The 12010-nt window shown below is 47.3% G+C and overlaps 1 protein-coding gene across 3 annotated transcripts; it reads right to left on the minus strand.

Moving 5' to 3' along the window:
• Positions 1–5240: 5240 nt before the first annotated feature.
• Positions 5241–8161, minus strand: LOC120655536 (alpha-1,3-arabinosyltransferase XAT2-like). Of its 3 annotated transcripts, XM_039933390.1 has the most exons (7): positions 7814–8161; positions 7539–7724; positions 7322–7411; positions 7006–7143; positions 6756–6815; positions 6379–6555; positions 5241–6267 (listed from the first exon to the last, which is right to left on the minus strand). In XM_039933390.1, exons 1-7 carry the CDS (start codon positions 7956–7958, stop codon positions 5393–5395), a joined length of 1671 nt encoding a protein of 556 aa, XP_039789324.1. In that variant the 5' UTR covers positions 7959–8161; the 3' UTR covers positions 5241–5392. The 3 variants fall into 3 exon arrangements, with proteins under 3 accessions (XP_039789324.1, XP_039789323.1, XP_039789322.1); XM_039933389.1 differs by having other exon boundaries at positions 5241–6555; positions 7322–7408; positions 7814–8158; XM_039933388.1 differs by having other exon boundaries at positions 5241–6555; positions 7814–8157.
• Between the last annotated feature and the right edge of the window lie 3849 nt (positions 8162–12010).

A 12010-nucleotide genomic window follows, 5' to 3' on the forward strand; every position in this document is an offset into this window, starting at 1 on the left:
TTTCCGTAAGATCTAATGCGGCGGGAGTCCCCACGCAGGGGTCGGGCGAGGCAGAGACCTCCTCGCGGGGGTCAGTCTGAGGGTGGCAGTTTCCTCAGGGGTCGGCCTTTGGCGGGCCGGCTGTGCTCGCCTCAGGCCGCGCTTGTCTTAACCTTATTGGGCCTTTATCACCTAATCGTTGGTTTTGGGGGTACCCGTTACTTTTACCCCCATCAAGTATGCTTTACCTCCTTTGACCAATCCACTGTGGATGCATGATAGGAAACTTCATCGATGGTCTCATAAAGACACAACAATGCCAGAGGCTTCTCATGCCTAAGATGATTAGAGGTATCTCTGATGTTTACTGAAGAATCATCATCGAATCAGGAAAACAACCCTGAAGGTTGAAGTTCTTCTTCCTCCGGTAATCCTGGATCAGGCGAGGGTTCTATGGCTGAATCTGAAGATGTGGAAAGTGAAGGATTAGACTCAGCTGTTGAAAGATCATCTTGGCTCGACTCGCGCTCTTCTTGGATGGATTCGTTATGGTCGGTAGGGAACAAAGAGATTTCCAAGAGACAATCTAAGATCTCTCTTCCTTCCGTTGGAATTGTGTGTGCTAACAAACCTCCAGCGGTGATGTCGAGGTCTAGGGAAGACTTTGTATCTAAACCCGAGTAGAAGATATCCAATGATACATCATTGGGTATAAATAAGTCTGGGCTAGATGCCAAAAGATGTAAGAATCTAGCCCATGCTGCTCCTATAGACTCCTTCTCTAATTGCTCGAATTTGAGAATATATATCAGTAGAGAGTCGATGCATTCTGAAAGGGAGAATGAGTAGCAAAAGCCAGGTCAAAGTTCTTCCCAATCATACTTCCTATCGTATGGGTGTACCATTGTTCCGCCCTCTCTATGAGAGAGAAAGGAAACAAATTCCACCACAAGGCTTCCTGTGTCATGCCTGGAATTACCAAGCTTGAACACGGTCCCTCGAACACTTCCAAATGATCATAGGGATCTTCATTGAATACTCTATGATAGGAACGTGGGTTCCCGATCTTCCGTCAGGTTCTGGATAACTCTCGTTGTAGTTGGAGTGCGACCTTAGGGATCCGGCTTCAGATCCTAAGACTCGAATCCAGCGACCTTAGCACCACAACTCCTCTGGTTATCAACCGTGTCACAATCCGGTTGACCTCGCCAAGAAGGCTAATCCCTGCAAGCGCAACGAAGAACACAAGCAAGAACTCGAAAGAACGCAGCGCAATTGAAGTGACTCTACAAATGAATGACTAATCTCAAAGTTGGGGTCTCACAAACCAATGAACGGCGATAACTGTTCTTGACAGAATGAAATTAAGGAAAACCCAAACCCTAACAAGGGTGCGGCATCTGCTAATAAACTCTCTAGGGTCATGCAAGACCCCCTGGACGCGCCCCTAGTGGGCTCCAACATGATACAAAGCCCAAAGACCGAAAGACGGCGTCGCAGCGCCGGAACAGAATCTGGACGTCAAATTCCTCGGACGATTCCTGTCTACTCCGGATGAACATGGGCCTGAGACCAGTGCCACTAGAAGAGTATTGAAATTATCTTTCCATCCATACCTAGTGCGCCCAAATCCAACTCCGTATGCGACCTGGGCGTCCGTTTTGGTGCAGGCTGTTCCTGAAGTCTGAAACAGACTCGAACTTGACACGTATTGGGCCTCCAACATGGCTTGGACGCCCTTGCTGACCTTCTAAGGTGGTGGACAAGGGGGAGGACGTCCAAGAGCTTCTTTTGGATGTTCTCCACCTCCATGGGTCGTGTCCAACTTGGGCCAGGATCCCAAGGGTGAATATTAGGCCCATGACGACGACGTAGTTGCCGGTAGAAACAATGGCAGAATGTCTTGATGATTTGAAGACTTTGCCGACGAGATATTGAGGGGGAACCAGATTTATTTGAAAGCTTATCAAATAATCTTTCCATCAAGAGCTCATGGAACCCAATCGCACTCCGGATGACTGAGTTATGACCTTCGCAATGATTCACTATCGGTCTACTGACGAACTGAAAGTTTCAACTTTACATTTGTGCTTACAATCAAAGATTGACATGTGCAAGTGGAATCAAGTGAATTGTACCAAAAATCATTATGCAAATATAGGAACGAGCTCACCTTGTATTTAACTATCATGGTTGTATCCATAGGTTTCATGTCCTCATCACTCTAGAGAAGGGTTAATTTCGAACCATGGCCTTAAAGGTAGGGCGGGGTTCACCGCTTGCCGAAAGGAATGGATTTGATGAGGATGGTGGCTTCCAGAACTCGCCCTTAGGAATAGAGAGTCGTGGATAGGATGGCTGCTCCATAATAGCAGGGGTAGAGATAGAATCAAGGAAAACAAAAAAAAAGATGTGAGGACGAACTAAGTCCTAAGATAATATAGCTGCCGCTCCCCGGCAACAGCACCAGAAAGGTTGTTTACATTTTGGAGCTTCACGAATAGGATCCGCAAGCGCACGATATCGTCGCAGCATTCACCCAAGAGTATTCCAGAGTATGGTATCCACTAAGGAACGTGAGTACATTATCTAAGACTCGAATTCGTCCAAGGACAGCACACTACTGAAGAGGTAAGGGACAAAGAGGATTTCTATGGCTCAGAGTCAAAGATAAGATAGAGCTAACTACTTGTTTACTTCAGGCTACCAGCATCACCTAGATAAAACCAGAAGTTCTAATAATAAGGATACTTTCGTACACCCGAACATGGAGTATTAAAATGGCACAAAACAGGGTTGTCACCACCTGCAGGCTATCTCTACAAACCGTGGGATGTCACAAGAATCAAAGGGTAGAGTCTAGTCTAGACATCACATCAACACCGTCTTCTACTAACTCTAAAGTCGAACTGGATTATCCATCTTTATTACGAGTCCTACTCAAGAGGCATCCACAAGTACTAGTGAACAATCGATCTAGAAACTAAACAACTAGTGGACTAGCACTACTTAACTAAGAAACAAAAGCACAAAGAAGATCACGAACACTTACTATGATTGATAAGGTTCCGTCGAGGTACAAGCTGGAGAAGAACACCGAGGGCTGACAACCCTGGCACCTCCCCACCTCCCCTCACTCTCTCCCTGATTTCCTAGCACTACCAAGGCAGCACTACACCTCTAAGGTGAGCCTCCAACTCCAAAAGTGAGAGGAGAGTTGATATGAAGTGTCTCATTTCTCACCCTCTCCTCTCATATTTATAGGAGAGGGCCATGGCCATCTTCACTGTCAATTGGAGCCCAGGCCTCTCCGGATAGACTTTAGCATCCAATGAGGAGGTAACACATGCAAGGGGTAAGGTGGCAGCGCCAAAACCTGGTCGGCCGAGCTAGGTGGTTGGCCGACCGGTTTCGGTGGCCAACCGACCTCAAATTTGACCACGAGGCTGCCACGTGAACCCTTATGTTGATTCTTGATGAGTGGGCTTGTCCTAAGTCGGTTTGCTAGCTCTAATGGCCCCATATATCCTCGTGTTCGCCCCTTATAGGTCGAGAAGGTGTTGCCTCAGATAGATGATGTGTCACCTTGCTTACGGGCTATATTTCCTTATCATTTCCAAACATAAGTAACTTGCACACAAATATTCACCAACACTTTGTGAAATTCGTTAGTAATAACTCCTACCACTAATGTTGATGCTCTTCTTTTATGCGTTCATGCAGGAAGCTCATGGCTTGGTTTGATCCATGAGAGGCTAACCGGCGTGCTCTGACTGGTCGGTTTTCGTAGCATGGACCCTAGAGTTTTTCTTACCTTTATTTCTGCCCAAATTTCGATATAGCAATATTTCAAAGAGGAAACACGGAATTGGCCCTTTTCGGATAAAATATCCATGCATGAGATTTGTATTCTCATAATTTTTAGCTCAATTTGATGCTTAAATTGGGTAGTCATCGAGCATCAACAGATACCTTTGCAAATACTAAACATCCAGGTATGCATTTGAGTATTTGTCATCAAAGTTGCTACACAAAATACCACTTTATTGGTGCTCAAAGTCCACCATTTTCCACCGAAACTTCTGAAAAATTTTATGCCTTTAGCTGATCCTTAGTTTCTGCAAACTTTGTAAATTCTTATTATTATCTAAACACTACAAATTTAGTTCCATTGCAAATTACATACTTTGTACTACAATTTCATACTGATATGTGGTTCACTTGCTTAGCAATATTTCAAAATGTAAGTTGTTAAACATGACTAAGTAGCCATTTCGTCTTTTCATGTAAGTACGTAACTTCCCAATTTCATCCTTCTTATGAAATTTGAATTTCAATCTTCAAACTTGAGTATCTTTTATCGAAATCTGTTATTTGACACTCTTTAGAGAGTTTTACATTCACACTTCTCACACTTTTCAAATATGGACGATATTTGACCGAATTTGAAGTAGTTGACTTTTCTTTACTCTATTTTCTTATTTCTTCTCCTTTGTATTTTCTTAACCCTAGTTGCTTAGGGTTAATCTATTCTCTTAAAAGGTGGGTTGTTACAACAAGTGGGGTTCACTGCCGCACATAGTCTACGACATGTGGGCCCACTCCCATATTCAATGACATGTGGGCCCACTACTGCACAGTCTTACAACATATGGGCCCAAGAGCCACATCACCAAAACCAAGCGAAGCAGCTTTGACCTAATCAAGGGGGTAATTTGACTGGTATTGAAAGTTTAGGTATGAAAGATTTCTAGTATTTGAGTTCAAGGGTTTCAGATTTAGTTACAAGTTCACAGTCTACAACATGTGGGCCCACTCCCATATTCAATGACATGTGGGCCCACTGCTGCACATAGTCTTACGACATATGGGCCCAAGTGCCACATCACCAAAACCAAGCGAAGCAGCTTTGACCTAATCAAGGGGGTAATTTGACTGATATTGAAAGTTTAGGTATGAAAGATTTCTGGTATTTGAGTTCAAGGGTTTCAGATTTAGTTACAAGTTCACGGGGTAAAATAGACTTTTCTCTTCCTATTAATGCTGTAGTTGATGTCCTCCCTGCCAGGGCTGGAACATTCTAGTCTCACCTAACAACAGCTAATCGCTCCATCTTATACCAGGTATTTCTGTAATTAATATGATCGTCGAAAGTACAACGATTTACAAGAAACAAGAGCAGACGTTTTTCACACTTATCTCATTACGGAAAGGTCCTAACAAAACAGACATAGATAAATATCTGTATATTTCGACACATGTGATGCAATTTCCTAAGTTCAGGAAAATAATTAATTTTCTTGTTTCTCATGTAATCAGAGGATGATCATGAAGTTTTACAAAGAGAAGAATGGCCAACCAAAAATTTGAAAAGAAAAAGAATCTAGTGCAACCGGAATAAAACCTGTGATCCTTATTGGTTCAATTGATCAAGGGCATCCAAGAGTATAGGTCTAAACCGTTTACAATCAAGCCTCACATTTTGTGTATCCATGAAAGTCCGTCGGACAAACTCAAATCCATTCTTGTGGAATGCAAGCGGGTTTCTGAAGATCTCGTGATCCAGGGGATATTGATCCATGAGGCTGCTTTCGTGAACACTGATGCTGTAATGCTTGTACCTTAGCCCCATTTGTTCTGCTGGGTAGCCAAAATCAACTCGGCATATCCCATCTAGGGCACCCCATGGTACAATCTGAATCAGTATAGCACTGTGTGGAAGGAACACACAATTTGTGAGCCCAGCACCATGAACACCCATCATCACATCGACAGAATTAACTACCTTGGCGAAATGGGCAACATTAGAGTTCACATTGGCCTCTTCAACAACCACTTCATAGCCTATCTCCTCAGCCATGGCTACAATCTCTTTGAGATTGAGGAACATCCTTGTCCTCTGTCTGGAGATAATCAAAAGTTTTGGCTTGGTCCTGGGGACCTCACCAAGTGCGGTCACTTCATCCCTAGGCAGTGAGTAGGTTCTGCGCATGAACTTATTGAAGTCCACCATTGAGTAATTGTGTGGAGCCTTCAACGGGTCAATTGTGAACTCCATGTAAGCATGAAGGCCAACAATGGTATGCTTAAAGCAATGCACTTCGTTGTCTTTGTTGAAATCAATCAAAGGGTACTTAGTTAGCTTCTCAAATACTACTGCATACTTCCTTGTCCACCAAATAGCCATGTCTGTGATTAGGAATTGAACTTCACCATTAAACTCACTTGCGGTCGTGAAAAGGGGGACAAGCACATCAGTGAAGTCATGGAATAGATTTCCAGTGTATCCTGTCAAAGCAAAGATCACGGCAGGCACGTCATGGTATTTGGTACACTCAGGTGCAACTCTGCTGGACTGCACAGTCACCTCTGTAATATGACTGAGGCATAATTCATCACCTTTGCGAGGGTAAGGCTTAATTTTCCATTGTTCATCTTTCATTGAACCTGTAGGCTCCATGTACATGACTGAACTGCCACTTGGGTGTATCCTAATGTTACCTCGCATCTCACAGACATTCGCTCGGAAGTTTGAGAAATCACACAACGGTTTGTCCCACTCCATATTATCCAACTCTGTAAAATGAAATATTGTAATTGGAACAGAAGAAATTGAATAAGATGCATATATGTCTCATTGGCACGTTGTGAATGTGCAAAAACTTTCGTTAAAATTGAAAGACGACTGACAGTATAAAGTGGTCTACTCACTGAATTGGGACCAACTCCAGCAGATTCAGAATGACACATTTACTTATCTAAAAAAGAATACTAACCTAGTTGATGAGATCTGTCCCTGCCATTGCTCTGGTCAACATCCATTACGAGCTTAATTCCTGCGTTTGTTTTGCCATTTGCAACAACATCAGGAGTGCCACAGAAAATACCACGAACAAGTAAATGCCAGCACCGTCATAGGCTAATAATTACCAAAACAGTCACACTAATCTGGACTTCTGGAGACCAAAGAAACACAACTAGAAGTTGCAAATCCGCAATAAATAGAAAGCCCTGTAGGTCTTCTACCTTCTTGTTTGCCATTGTCGCTGTCATTTGTGGTTTCGTGAATGGTATAATTGGAAACAGTTGGGAGGGTCAACTTGTGCTCCTGGTCATCTTGGCGGCCGTTGTGCAGGCCTTTCCTCCCTTCTTCGTCTTCCCCACCTACAAAAATGCCACCACCAAAGATTCATAGGTAAAGCAAGCATAAATCTCACTGCAAGAGCCCCAAATCTCGCGATGGCAGAGCCATCAATGGAATCCGAGCTCAACGAACGAGGCGAGCGTCCAAAGCTGGAGGTAGAAAAAGAAATTACTGGCGGATCGGAAGTTGACGGCTCACCTAAAAGCTCAGATGCGGTGGCCTCCTCCGCCTTTATGCCCTGCTCGGTCTCACTAGTGAGCGCTTGCTTCTCGTCTTCACTGGCTCCTACTGTAAAGAGAAGGGTCAGTTCTATGGCATCTCAATCGAAAAATTCCAAGATTAGCAAGTGCCTTGGTCTGGACTATGCCGACTTGGAGGAGGTAATTAATTAAGTGGTGGATTAGCAAGTCTTCACCTCCGGCGTTGGCGTTGGCGTTGGCGTTGGCTTCCACTCCGGCGCTGTCGCCGTCCACCACCTTTGGATCCTCGGCCGCAGCGGCGAGAGTATCGGCGGATCTCCTCGTGGCGGCGGCGTCGGCGTCGACCCCCTGGCGGATCAGGAGCGAACGCGGTGCCTGGTCCACCGACAGCCTGCCGTTCACTGCAACGAGATTCCGTCCATTAGCACCATCCGTCCTTAGATTAAGAGACATACCAACAAGAAGAAATGGCGGTTGGTGCGGTGCTTACGGTTGAACAGGATCGCGTCGGGCTTGGTGACGACGACGAAGGTGAGGGTGATGAGGAAGAAGCCGATGATGATGACGAGCAGGCGTAGCCGCCGCGACTCCTGCCGGAGGCCCCGCACCAGCTTCGCGTGCTCCCCCGCCTTCATCTCCTCCCTCCCTCCCTCCACCAGCCAACCGTGCTCGCGCCTGCTACACCTTGCTGGCTGGCTCGCTCGGAGGCAGCTGCGTGCGAAGCTAGGTGGAGTAAGAGGGAGGAATGGGCCACACGGATCAGTGTATATGCGAGAGCGTCGTATTTGACCACGGATGCGGCGAGATGGGGTGGGGAAAGGGGACCAGGGGAGGCGGTCGGCTCTTCGGCGGTGCGCCGTGCGAGCGTGACTTTACATTGACCGCTTTTTCGTCGGCTTCACTTTGCTGTTACAGTGTGTGAGCGGTGCGAAAGGTAAGAAACCGTCGACCTTCAAATGCTTTTCAACATCTAACTGCCATCTTTTCCCCTTGCTACAGGAAAGAGCAGCGGCCGCGGGCGATTTCAGTGCCCCCAGCTCCGATTCGACCCTTCCCCCTCCTCTCCGGAGTCCTCGTCGGCGCTAGGGACGGTGGGGAAGCTCAATCGGCCGGTGGGCTGTATAGTTCTCTATTTTTAGTTTAGCTAATTTCTAGAGTTAGGGTGGAGTGGCGCCTGTGCGATGCGCGCTACTTCTTTTGCTGCTCTGGGGCGCCCGCGGAGTTGAAGACAACGGTGGAGTTGGCGACGGCGGCGGCAACACCTGCTTCTTCTTCTTCGACGGCGGTCCATGGAGAATAACGTGTCTCCGTTGCTGTGTCTCCGGTTCCGGCGACGACAACGTGAGTTTTTATCTCCTGTTCTTTTGCGAAAGGGTGGGAGCTCCAGACATCCTCGTGGGTGTGTGGCTTGTCCTCGCTGCTGGGATCCTCGGCGGCAGTGGACTTTTCTTCCGGTCGCCGGTTCTCCTACTGGCGACGGCAGATCTCTTGCTGCTCTTTCTCGCTCTCGACGATGATGGCCGATGTGCTTGGGAGGCCATTTACTCGGCTTCGGTGCCTAGCAGTAAGTCCTCCTCTGCGGTCTCCCCCACAAGCTGGGGTCTCGTCAAGTGTCTGGGGCGAGCTGCTCTCTACGTGAAAATCTAAGGACTTTGCTTTCAAATTTGAGTGGGTTGAGGGTCTTGTACGCAAATTTGCACCTCTGGACGACGGGGATTATGGACTATGTTGTAAAATTCCTTTCCTCCAGGGTGCTGGTTGTAAAAGCCCAGCTTTTATATAGGGGATCCTTGCCCCTTCGCCAAAAAAAAGGTAAGAAACCGTCAATAGAGCTCGGCACGCCTTCAGTAAACTGCAGTTAGCCATTTCCAAGAAACATCGGCCTAATTGGGTCTGTACGTTCGTTTAGGACAATCCAAACCCGCTAAGGCCTCAGAGCATCTCCAAGAGACAATGTAAAATGAGTTGGGTATCTAAATTTAGCAAAATGATGATAAAATATGCATCCAACAGGTTCTGTATAATGCTATGGTCGGTATCCTATTATGTATCCGCGTCTCTCCGTTCGGCATCTATACCGATTGGGCACCATTCGTCATCCGCTTCCGTCCTTCCCACGGGCGTCTGCCTCGCCTCGATCCGCCCATTCCGCCACCTCGCTCCCGCCGGCAACGTCGCCCGCCGGCTCCGCCTTGGCCCCGCCGCGCTCCACTGCTCACGGACCGCGAGCTCTGCCGGTCTAGCGCCCCGCAGGCGTGCTCGCCTGTCGGCTCCGCCTCGCACCCGCCGCGCTCCCTTGCTCGTGGACCGCGAGCTCCGCTAGCCTCGCGCCCCGCCGGCGACCTCGTCCGTCAGCTCCGCCTCGCCCCCGCCGTGCTCCCCTACTCGCGAGCACCGCTTAGTCAACGTCCCCACCGGCGACCTGGCCTGCCGGCTTCGCCTCGGCCCCGCCGCGCTCCCCTGCTCCCGCCATAAGTACGGGGTGGGACGTCGACGGTGGGAGGAGGTGACCGACGCGCCTCCCTGCTCCCTGCTCGCCGGCCAAAAGGTCAAGCGGCGGCGGCACGGGGGAGGTGGCCGCCGGAGGAAGGACGCGGATGGCGGAGCAATGCTGGGGGAGATGGGTCGCGGGCCCACTGGTCAGTGGGAAGGGGATGGAGTGGAGGTGGGGATGGATGGAGAACCTGTTGGAATAGCTAAATAGCTAGCTAAATGATTAGCCAAATAGGATTTAGCTAATGTGATTTGAATAAACTCTTGGAGATGCTCTCATTCGTTTGTGTAGGATTCAAACCACGGCCGGAACAGTCCTGGAGAGGAACCAGTTAATCCGGATGGTTCACTTGATCCGGATGGTTCATTTTATCACAAGGATATGTTCCGGCGGAACTATTCCAGCCCGAGCAAGCTATTCAACAGGACATGCTTGATTCGGGCTAGATTTCAACCGATGTTATTTTAATAGTATTCATATTGTTGGTGTTCTAAATCATTGACTAGTAAATCTCGTGCTCTGCGTGTCTGGTGCAGATGATACATAAGAAGACACAAGGGTTAGACTTGTTTGGTCAGAATGTTCCTGTTTTTTTTATAGGAAAACTCTAAGGGAAGCCCTTGGAGCATAAAGGTGCGGCACTCAGGATTTGAACCCTGGATGGGAGCACTCCAACCAATGACCTTTGCCACTGCGTCGTGAACCCCTTCGTGTCAGAATGTTCCTGTTGTCACCGTTTTTTGGGAATGTATCAATTTGTTAGGGCCTTGTTTAGTTTCCTCTCAAAAAATTTACATCCATCACATCAAAGATAATTTTACTATTTAGAATTATTAAATAAAATCATTTTATAAAGCTTTTACACAGATGAAGAATCTAATGAGTCCACTTAATCCATGATTTGCAACAGTGATGCTACAGTAACTATCAGTTAATCATGGATTAATTAAGCTCATTAGATTCATCTCGCGATTTACAACCTGATGTAGGAGTGGCCCGATCTTCTGAGAGGTAGGGTAAATTCAATTGGTGGAGTATGTGACGTTGGCGATCCGGCTTCTAATCAGACACGATTCGAAGTCCGGCAACCGTTACACCGCTACTCTGTTGGTTATCAACCAAGCACAACTTGATTGACCTCGCCGAGAAGGCTTTTCCTGCAAGCAAATCGAAGAACACAAGCAAAAAAGGGTAAGCATGCAATCTGAAATTGCAGATGTGTATGAAGCAAAGGTCAAGGTGGGGTTCAAGCTCTGATCACAAAAGGACTAATCACCATAGTGGTGAAGAACAAGAACGGGGCCTGATTCACAACAAAAAGGACTTGTCGTCACAGTCACAATGAAGAAAACAGTTTCTCGAAGGTAAACATGATCCAAACAAAACCCGAACCCTAATGTGGCGGCGACTACTGAATGTATGAGGTTTATGTCGTGGATGACCCTCTGGACATGCCCCTATTGGGTTCCCACACGATACACGGTCCATCGGCTCAAGAGAGGTGGCGCAGCACCCTGACAAATTCTGATCGTCCACTTGTTTCGTGAATTGTCGTCGACTCCGAGATGCTATGGACCCAGGTCCGATAGAATTGGAAATGTTATGAAAATATCTTTCCAACCATATAAAGATCTCCTGAAAAATACTCCATATGTGGTGTGGCGTCATTTTTTGTGCAGACTGTTTCCGGAATCCGAGAAGAAAACGAAGTCCAAGTTGAAGACGATTCGGACTTCAACGTGTATGTTGGATATGTGTCGAATATGTGTACAGTTCAGTTACGACTGGAGTTGAGTTGTAATTTTGGTAGGTTAGAGATAGAGTTTGAGTCGTACTTTGTATCCCTAGGGCCCATAAATATGAGGGCACTACCGTGTAACCGAGAGACGATTTGGCGGCTGGTGTGGGCAGTGGCATGGCCGCGGTGGTGCCCGGATGCCGGTGTAGCTACTGTTTATGAGGAGGAGCACCCATAGTCATGCCCCAAGAATGTAGGCACATCGCCGAACCTCGTTAAAAAACATCGTGCCTCGATGTCATTCTCGTTCATGTGATCTTGTGATTTGGTTTGTGTTCTTGGGGTTATCGCTTCTGCGCAATTATTCTAACAAGTGGTAGCAGATCCAGATCCAGGGAGAAGATCCACGAGGAGGGGCGATGGGCATGTTCCACACCGCGCAAGGTCACACAGGC

This window comes from Panicum virgatum, chromosome 1N, assembly GCF_016808335.1.
Source record: "Panicum virgatum strain AP13 chromosome 1N, P.virgatum_v5, whole genome shotgun sequence".
In the NCBI taxonomy this organism is placed as follows: Eukaryota; Viridiplantae; Streptophyta; class Magnoliopsida; order Poales; family Poaceae; genus Panicum; species Panicum virgatum.

What these genes read in the sequence shown, in the direction of transcription:
- LOC120655536 (XM_039933388.1), bottom strand. Translation starts at nt 7,958, where the DNA reads ATGAAGGCGGGGGAGCACGCGAAGCTGGTGCGGGGCCTCCGGCAGGAG. An exon ending in CACCGCATCTGAGCTTTTAG is followed by an intron (nt 7,144 to 7,321) that starts GTGAGCCGTCAA and finishes GCATTTTTGTAG; the next exon opens with GTGGGGAAGACGAAGAAGGG. An exon ending in GGACAGATCTCATCAACTAG is followed by an intron (nt 6,556 to 6,755) that starts GTTAGTATTCTT and finishes TTCATTTTACAG; the next exon opens with AGTTGGATAATATGGAGTGG.